At 36.4% G+C, this 10196-nt stretch overlaps 1 protein-coding gene across 1 annotated transcript in view; it reads right to left on the bottom strand.

Annotated features, from left to right (window-relative positions):
- PPP3R1 (protein phosphatase 3 regulatory subunit B, alpha) overlaps positions 1 to 10196 on the bottom strand; it is a 27115-nt gene that overhangs the window by 700 nt on the left and 16219 nt on the right. Inside the window, exons 2-5 of the mRNA XM_006778520.2 lie at positions 8980 to 9156; positions 8102 to 8161; positions 6178 to 6362; positions 1 to 1419 (exon numbers count right to left, since the gene is read on the bottom strand). The exon at positions 1 to 1419 is cut by the window's left edge and continues 700 nt beyond it. Of these exons, the coding sequence (XP_006778583.1) occupies positions 1372 to 1419; positions 6178 to 6362; positions 8102 to 8161; positions 8980 to 9156 (470 nt within the window). The 3' untranslated portion in view covers positions 1 to 1371. The remainder of the gene's footprint in view (positions 1420 to 6177; positions 6363 to 8101; positions 8162 to 8979; positions 9157 to 10196) is intronic.

Below are 10196 nucleotides of genomic sequence, written 5' to 3'. Positions count from 1 at the left end.
GAAAGACTACTGTCCTAGAAAGCTAGCCGTAACGTGTTCTTCCAGCCAACAGTACCTTTGCAGAAAAGGGAAGGGACAATAACAAGTGGTGGAACATGATATACTACTTTTATATCACACAAATTAAGTTACCCATTACAAATATGAGCAAATCAAGGAAGAAAATTTTCATGCACTCTTTATGCCTTATGGTAAAGAAATTTAAGAGGTATAAATTTGGATAAAAACTTTCTCTTCTGTGGCATACACATGAGTAAGATTTCTCCCATTTAAGTCACAAATATACGTTGGGTGTTTAGATACATACATGCAATTTAAATATCACCCAAGTTTCAAATTAGCTGCAAGTCTTTTGAAACACAGAGGGGAAGTTTGCAGTTCAAACTTAGGTTTAATTACAAGTTATTCACCCACATAATAAAACAAATGGATATGCAGTTACGTGATTACTTCAGGTACTCTTCATTAAGTAATGTCAAAGATAAATTATGATTGCCTCACATAGCTTCTGGCCTTTATGTATGAAATCACAACTGAAACTTACATGTACTCAGGGACATTTAATAAATGTAATGGCTCCCAGTTATGAAGTAACAGAATGAAGCAGCCGCAAGCTTTGTGCAGGCACTATACGAACACAAGAACAAGCTCTTGGCAGTAGCACTGACTATGCTTTCTCCTCAAGCAAAGATGTAATAAAAGCTGCTCAGCAATGAGACACAGTCCCTGGAAATATATTCATAGGTATAAATAAAGTTACAAACTCCTTTGTTACAAAAATGTACTTAAGGTAAATAATAGGACGTTAACAAATGCTTTGTCAATCTCTCAAAGGAGAAAAGCACAGGAAAGAAAGTAGCTGGCCTAACACCCGGCTCAAATTGTACAATCTTCTACCTATATAAAAAACTGTGTGAAATCAAAGTAAGGATGTTTTATGTTCTGCTTGGCACTTTTGTACTCTATCATTTTGTTTCTGAATCAAGTATATTAAATTAAAGCCAACCTATTACACATATAGAAAGCTACATATATCTATATATAAATATTTACATATGTATATATAGATACTTTGTTATAAAAGATGAAGAAAAATAAATTAAAAAGCCAACCCCTTCCCTTTCTTCACCACATTGATATGCTCTTTTCATGTTGCTGTCCTTCAGACTTTAAAGTGCTACACGGAGTTATTGAGAGAATAAGAGTTCAATAACACTTAGTTGGCTTCATGAGGCTCATGTTGGAAAATGTGGCTTCACAGAGAAAAATACTTCCATTTAAATACACAGAGAGCATTGCTGGACGTCTTGAGCAGATCTTCAGAGATGGAGAAGAAAGCAAAAGTGTTGGGTGGTACTCTTTAAAAAAGAGTCACACATCTACCACCATCTTTTTGTGGATATCTAGGCCACCTACAACCTGCAATGGAACAAATCAAGCTTAGCCATGTTGGAGAAATTCCTTTTTACTAGTCTAAGCACTTTATTAAAACTATAATATAAAAACATACTATTTTAACCATTTTCAGAAGCTGTGTTTTTTCTTTTGTTGAAGTTACATTGCCTCTAGTTAGAATTTTCATGGCTTCTTTCTTTCAGGAGTGTGGGCAAACTTACTCCGTAAGGGGCCAGATAGTAAATATTTTAGGCTTTGTAGACCATATATAGTTTCTCTTGCATTTTCTTTTTTCCCTTAAAAGTGCAAAAGAAAAACCCCAAAACGAATCAAAACAAAAACATTTTTAGCTCAAAGATGCACACAGTAGGTCATAGGCAGGATTTGGTCCATTCTGTACTTTGCTGACCCCTATCCACCCTTAGTAGTTTAACAGTAAATGATCACCAAATGTTACCATAAAAGTTGTGCTCGAAAACCAAATACGGGCTTCACCCTCAGTCTATTTTAGAAAAATTAAAAAGTACCAAGTAAGGTTTTCTGCACATTTTACCATGGAATCAAATATACATGAAATTCTTATAGACATCTCAGTTAATACTAACATGGAAATCTAATCATGTAATTATCTGATTATTTGGGGAATAAACTTTATTAAGTATACCCTACATAGAAAGTGCGTTGTCATAAATGTTCATACTTTGATGACTTTTCCCAGAGTAAACACCCAAGTAACCAGCATCCAGATCACTACGCTGAGAATCAACCCCCGTCCTGCACCAGCCATCTCCCTCCTCCTGCCCCACCAGAGAGGTAGCTAGCCACTCTCATGCCTTTACCACCATGTTTTAGTTGGGTCTTTTATACATTACTTTTAAAAAAGTATACTATTTATAAGAAGTATTTATACTTTTACAAATCAAATCTCTTTCTTGTCTGGCTTGTTTCACTCAACATTATGTTTGTGAGATTAATTCATTTGCCATTTATAGTGACATCTGTATTAATTTTTAACTTAAACTTACTGATTAAAAAATGTTTACCTGAATAATAAATGTTAAAATCAATCAGTTCTACAACTTCTGCTATGCAAACATTCCTACATTGTCTTTTATTGTATTTGAAGTTATAAGCATTATTCATTGACTTCCTAGCACAGAAGATTTAGCTCTTTCTCACAAACCACTCCCGTCTATCTCCTACCCCATATAATACTTCCCACCTCCTTATTTTGACTAGACAGAAACTCATTTTAATTATCACTATGTAATACTATTTACAACAGAGGGGCATACTGTAACCCCCCCCCCCAACATTTGTTTTGCTACAGTTAGTAATTATCTGCTCTTTTCCTCTGTTGGGTTTTCCATGCATTTATCATTAATTCAATCTCAAACTTTTTGTTCTAAATACATTCAACTATATTACGTAATTCTATCAATTTTATTGTCATTAGGTCACTCCCAAAACTTTCCAACCTGCTGCAATCCAGGCCCGCCATCTCTGAATCTCCCTTCACCATCCTAGAGATTTCCTTCTTTCTCATGTTGGACCCTATGTTTCCTGGACCCCACATTATTTCTTTTTTGATTTACAATTTTACTTCACTGGGAGCACATCCTCCAGTAGTTTGCCAAAAAGAGAGGCCTTCCACACCTGAAAATGTCTTTATTCTTCCATGTAGTTTGAGTTTGTAGATAATTATAGTTTTGAAATAACTATTCCCCAGAATTGTGAAGGCAATGCTCCATTGTCTTCTAGTTTCTAATTTGCTACTGAGAAATTGGCACTATGATTCTTGAGTCTTTGTACAAAGCTCCTCCCCGACCCCAGCACCCCAGCACCCCAGCTCTTTGGAAATTTGTAGAACCACTTCTCTGTATCCATTGTTTTAAAAATTCATGACAATGTGCCTCGGTCCAGATTATTTTTGTATACTATGCTATGTACTTTTTAGTGAGTCCTTTCAGTCAGGAAACTCATTACTTTTGATTCATTATCCTTGATTCATTTTTGATGAGTTCCTTCCCTCCATTTTCTTTCTGGAACACCTGGCAATTAGGTGTTAAATTTCTTTAAATGAATCTCTGAATTTAAATTTTCAAGAGCTCTTGTAAATATTATGCAGTTTTTGTTTCAATGATTCAATATATCATGTCCCTGAGGATAATGACAGATTTTCATAAAAAAAGTTTTTCCAAGCTTCATTTTGGGGCTTGGCTTCATCTTTATATTTTGTATTAGAAGTTTTCCTCTCATGTCTGGTGACCCTTGGCTCTCTGCTCCTGTAGAAAGGGCACTGGAACTTCATGTACATGGTGGGGCTATTGATTATGGGTACACTGAGTGATCTGCTTTGGGAAGATCAGATTTCTCTAAGAATTTTTCCTCTCTTGACTGGAGAATATGTCTAGTTGGCAGGGAGCCTGGTCAGGAAGAAGGCTGGAGTTGTCAAAATGCAAATATGTTTATCTTCACCTAACACCTCAACATATAAACCCAGAAAAAACCCCTCATCTATGTCTTCTGTTTCCCTGCCTAAAGACTCTATTTCACCCTCTCCAATCTCCCACTTAAAGGGCACAAGAGTCTGAACAGAGTGGGGAAGCAGATCTAGTGTTCTAATTTCTTCTTAAACTTTACGCAGTTTTCCTGTTTTGAACCTCACCTTACAGTCACCTTTTACCCCTACTTACAGTCATCTTGTGACACCAATTTCTGGCCCTGTTTGCATTATATACCAGGTTGCTTCTCAGCTTTCCAAGCTGACAGCTTAGAATTCATACTTTCTCCTGTCTGCTAAATCAGTTTACTCACTTATAAGTTGCCAAATCTAGCTGCTATCCTCTCTGCTGTTCACTTTGTCCCTGGGAATTCATAACGTTTTCTTCTTAATTCATTTAATTTCATTGGAGTTTTGAGAGGAAGCAACATTGAAAACAGATGTTAAATCCACCAACTTTAATCTTGTCACTAATTATTTACAAATTTTATTTGTATATATTAAGTATTCTGAAAATTTTAAAGTAGATACATACAGTGTATATAGTCTTTTAAAATAGCTTTTCTCACATCTTTTACTGTCATTGCTTGAGAAATCAGAATACAAAGATTACTCAATGAAGCCAAAATTATGGGTTTGATCAATGTTCAGAAAGGTTGTTTTAAAACACAAAATAAACATTTTTCTCCATTCCTGGCCTATACCCCTCAAAAACACAAATAAAAGCAATTTATCAAAAATACTGGAAAATTAACTCAAAGTTTAGCTATGTCTTCAGTGTAAATAGTATTTCTATAACTAAAACTATAATTTCCTTCCACCACAGGTAACTTATATGTAATTTTAAGTTACATTTTTTAAAAAGGTTTTTATTGATTAGAGAGTGAGGAAGGGAGAGGGAGAGAGAGTTAGAAACGAGAGAAACATCAATAAAGAGAAAACATTGATTGGCAGCCTCCTGCACACCCGTTACTGGGGGGATCGAGCCTGCACCTGGGCATGTACTCTGACAGAATGGAATCGGGGACCTCTTAGGTCATAGGTCAGGCTGCTCTCTATGATGCCACTACCAACCTGATTTCATGTTCTACTCAATCAGAGGCCAATCCACGGTGATCTTTGGCAATGGTGAAGGGATAGCAAACACCTGTAGCAGTACCACCTGGCAAGAGTTCAAAATCTCAAGTCTAACACTTCCAAAAAGACCCAGCCTGTTCTTTAATTAGAGCACTACCCTACTTTTTGAGACGAAATGCAAAGATAGTATTCTCTTGAGATGGCAAAGGATAGTGTGAACCTCTACTTAAAGACAAACAGCTACTTCAGTCCTTACATAACATACAACCAAAGTTATTTATTTTTCCTTGTGTGGTCTAAATAAAAAATGGAAAGAAAGGGAGAAGAAATACCTTCCTATAAAAGCATCCAGTCTCTCTGAAAAACTTCAGAACTTTTTTACCTTTGTCATTCTTCTGGGTTCACTATTATCTCTAGCTTGCAGTTATAACAAAAAAGCTAACATCTCTGCATTAGAAGTGGAGAAGAGAAGCCTACTTAGAAGCAATGAGTGGTGGCAAATCTCAGGATCTACTGAAGAAAAGCAGTAAGGTGGAAGCTGAACTGTTGCCCATCTCAACCTAGACCTAGTTTTCTAGGGCTCCCCTACCTGTAGTCCTCACCTCTGTACAGCCCTTGCCCCTAAACATAGGAACTACCCATTAAATAGTGTGGAAATGGAAGGGGCAGGGAATCACCTTTTACATTGCCTAATTGGTGAGTTTAAGATGGACAGGGCCTCCATCTCTGTTGCCCTCATGAAATCAAGCTTCTGGATTCTAGCTGAAAGTCATGAACACGTATTTCCCAAAAAATGGATTTTGAAGCATGTTTATTTTTAAATGAACCTCAAAAAAACCTAAATTGTAATTTGAGGAGCTACCAACAATTAGAAAAAGTTACTAGTATCTGTCTTATGGCATGTTATCAATCACTGAGAATACTGGGGTGGCCAAAAGTAAGTTTATAGTTGTGACTACATAAAACACAGAGTTTATTCTTGTATTATTATTTGTTAATTATTTTCCATACAACTGTAAACCTTCTTTTACCCATCCCCGTATTAATTCTTGAGAATACATTGTTATTCACTAACAACTACAACAAAAACACTTCAAAACTTTGAATGGGGGCAATTAGGCAAAATAACTACAAGGAATTCTCTATTAAGGGTTTTTAAAATGTTTTCAAAACTAAAGAAGAATCAGATCTTGTGTACTTACAGCACAGAATTCTTCAAAGGATATTCTTCCATCTCCATCCTTATCTGCATTTATTATGGTTTTGTCTACAATTTGCTGTAACTGAGTATCTTTCAGATTGTTCCCCACCATCATCTTCAGCACCTGGAAGAGTTCCCCATTGGAAATATAGCCATCTTTATCCATGTCATAGATACGGAAAGCAACTAAAAAAGAGTGAGGAAAAAATCAATGACAAGTATAAGGCAATCATAAGGGAATATTTTCAATGAAAAAAAAACTGTTAAGTTGCCAAACATCTAGAATTGTAACTATGAGGACGGCTTCTTTCTACACACAGATGTTGCCCTTCAGTGCAGTTTAACAAACTGGTTAAGAGTGTTGGCAATGGAATCAAGGGTGCTTGGGCCAATTAGTATAGTCTAGGGCAGTGGTTGGCAAACTCATTAGTCAACAGAGCCAAATATCAACAGTACAATGATTGAAATTTCCTTTGAGAGCTAAATTTTTTAAACTTAAACTATATAGGTAGTTTGCTTCTTCTTTGTAGCCATGTCAAACAGGGTACCTAAAAAAATGGTTCATTTTATAATAATAAAGCCACCAACACAAAATAATTACAATTCTTAAAATGATGACAAAAGTACCTATAGGATTTGCAGCTGGTTGGAAAAATATAGGTAACTTTATTCTTCGAGTAGGTACTTTTGTCACCCACGTGCAATTTGTGGACGCGACTAGCACTAACCACTGCACAATGAGACTGCTGACTGACTGGCTCACTCAACTCGTGCATGAATCGCGCGTGCTTCCCCGGCGCTGCGTATCCCGTGGCCCGCCTGCGCCGCGTCTCCCGACTGACACCCCACTTCTTCAAAATAGACTCGCCCAGGCCGAAAACTGACTTCTGCGCATGGGCCACGAAGTTTCAATCGCACTGTACGTGCGCGCCTCCATGTGGTATTTTGTGGAAGAGCACATGTGGCTCGCAAGCCACGGTTTGCCGACCACTGGTCTAAGGTAACTTATTTAACCTTACCAATAAGCGTTTAGTTTCTGTACATATAAAATTGAGGCTAAAAACAGTTCCTACCTCCTAGGTTCTTCAGAGTACTGAATGAAATAACACATGTAAACTGCTTAGAAGTGTCTGATACATAGTAAAAGCTCAACAAAAGATAGCACTTGCTCTTACTGTAACTCTCATTCTGTAAAAATGAATCAAGAGTTCATTTGCAAAGGATGCCTGCATATGTCCTGTGCTTCAGAGAAATGTTATTGAATAAACTGTCTCCCTAGTTAAGAGTTGAGTAATTTAAAAAGGTATCAGAAGTTCACTGTAATAGAGGCTGACTACATAAACCAAAATAATGGACTTCTGGCTAAATATTGCTAAAAACAGTATGTGTAAACTAAATTAACCTACTCACACACACTTTCATTTAAAAAAAATCTCTTATTCAAAATATGTCATTTATATGGTTATTTTCAATAGCAGAGAATTCTACTTTCCTTCTATCCAATTAAAAAGTGACGACACACTGTTAAAAAGTACTAGTTGTAAATGTCCTAAAGCAGCGGTTCTCAACCTGAGAGTCACGACCCCTTTGGCGGTCAAACGACCTTTTCACAGGGGTCGCCTAAGACCATCCTGCATATCAGATATTTACATGACGATTCATAACAGTAGCAACATTATAGTTATGAAGTAGCAACAAGAATAATTTTATGGTTGGGTCACAACATGAGAAACTGTACTAAAAGGGCCAGAAGGTTGAGAACCACCGTCCTAAAGGATTTTCTCCAGAATGTAAAATTTCTATTATATCTACTAAGGATTGAGAATAAAAGTTATTTTTTAGACTATTTTAAAAGGAGTTTATAATGCAGTATGGGGTAGTACTGGTATAAGAGAGAGAATACCTTAGCGAAGAAAAATACTTACACCTCAACTTCTGCTCCTTATCGCCTTTGACACTGAACTGAGAGACTCCCTCAATGAATTCTGAATAAGAATAGAAAACATTTACAAATCTGAAGTTTCAACTTTTTATATAGAACAATACATATTCAAAAAACTTACATATCCACAAAAGGATATATTCTTGCTGCAAAAGAAAATATTACTTAGCAATGGTTAAGATGGAAAATGCGAAACTTGAAACTTCAACATATAATTTCTAATTTTTTAAAAATTTGAACCTGAAGTTTCTCTGAGTACCACAGAGCATAACATTCAAAAACTTATTCACCAACTATTTAACTCTTTCTTCTTTTAACATGACTATTAAAAAGGGCTTTTAAAAAAAGATTATATACAGTGAAATGAAATGTTTATTTACTTTAAAGTATAGAATCAAGTATAAAATTATGCATGATGTTAATATCAGCAAAAGCACTGCCAAATGTTTTTGTGAAATCTAGATTAATTAAATTATTTTATGATAATATCCATATGCTTATTACTACAGTTTATTTTTTACTGCTGACTTGATATAAGTCTCATTCTGTAAAAAAGGTTTAAAAAAATGCAGCTTCTAATGTGATAAGTTTCCCTCATGTGAGACTAATTTTCTAAAAACAAAGAAAATACTAAATCTCATTAAATATCTTATGAGAACAATTTGATCCTTTATGAACCAAAATGTAAATGATTTTTAGTTCATTAAGGTTCATATACAACAGATTTTAAGATTTTAACATACTGTATTATTATAAAAGTACCAATAATATAAAGGCATTTAAGAAAAGCTAAAAGTTTTCAAACATTTTTGTACATAGAGCTTTTAAGACTCTAACTTGTATTAAAAACTATTTTCTTACCTTTAAAGTCTACTTCTCCATTCCCATCTGTGTCGAATATATCTATTACTCGCTGTACTAAAGGATTCTGTTGTAACTCCGGCAGAGACATGAACTCTTCCACACTCAAAGAACCAGAATTGTCCAAATCAAGCTTCTTAAATCTCTTTCCTAGCCTTTTAATTTCATCAGCATCAACTAAAAGTAAACAAAAATAATAGCATGATTCACAAAATGATTTTATGATAATTATGGGGGGAGGGAGATTCAGCAGTTAACCAATAGTTTAATTTCCAATTTAATTAAAAGAACTACATACACTATTGACTAGCTCCTTCTAACAGAGAAAATACATCATAAATATTTTTATTTGGTTACCCTTCTGCTTCTCTGCACCTGCCATAACAGATAGCCACCTACATGCTGAGTACACCAAGACATTAAATAGGATTGACAATGCTAAGCTGATCATGGCAGTCAGGTGGTTCCTACATGTAGGCAGATTCACTTTACAGACAGTCCTCGGGTTATGTTGAACTTGACGTACGTTGTTTCATGTTTATGTGGCCATCTCCTATTTATTTATATATATAAAAAAGTTCTGTCATTTCGACGTATGTTTTTTATTATTTATGTACCACAAATAATGGTCAGGAATTATCTTTCTTTTAAATTATTTTTACTGTTTCACTTCATTACTGTTGTGTATGTGCTCCATGTGAGTGACGTAGGTGCTTATGTAGGTGGGTTCCGCCTTATGGCGAAAATTGCATTACGTCGCACTATAGAAACGGATCTCTGACATAACCCGAGGACCTACTGTGTTTCTAACTAGAGGACCGGTGCATAAAATTCATGCACTCAGGGGAGGGGTCCCAGATTGTGCCAGGCCGAGGGACCCCACCAGTGCACGATCAGGGCCGGGGAGGGATGCAGAGGTTGGCCAACTCGGGAGGGACCACGGAAGGGCTCCAGGGTGTGTCCGGCCCATCTTGCTCAGTCCTAATTCGGCCAGACCCAAGCAGGTCCTGCTGGGGTCTAACCCCAGCAGATCCAGAGGTCCCCAAAGGTGTGGACGGAGTTGGTGAAGAAGGAATGACACAGAGGCAGCGTTCAGGTGATCATCATAGCCAGGTTCTGTAGCCAGTTCTCCAGCCAAGTTCTGTCTAGGATCTCCAGCCAGGTCCTGTGTCCATGTTCTCTTGCTAGGTTCTCCAGCCAGGTTCTCCAGGTTCTCC

The sequence above is a fragment of the Myotis davidii genome, unplaced genomic scaffold, assembly GCF_000327345.1.
Source record: "Myotis davidii unplaced genomic scaffold, ASM32734v1 scaffold6, whole genome shotgun sequence".
In the NCBI taxonomy this organism is placed as follows: domain Eukaryota; kingdom Metazoa; phylum Chordata; class Mammalia; order Chiroptera; family Vespertilionidae; genus Myotis; species Myotis davidii.
This window is presented reverse-complemented; position numbering and strand designations above follow the sequence as displayed.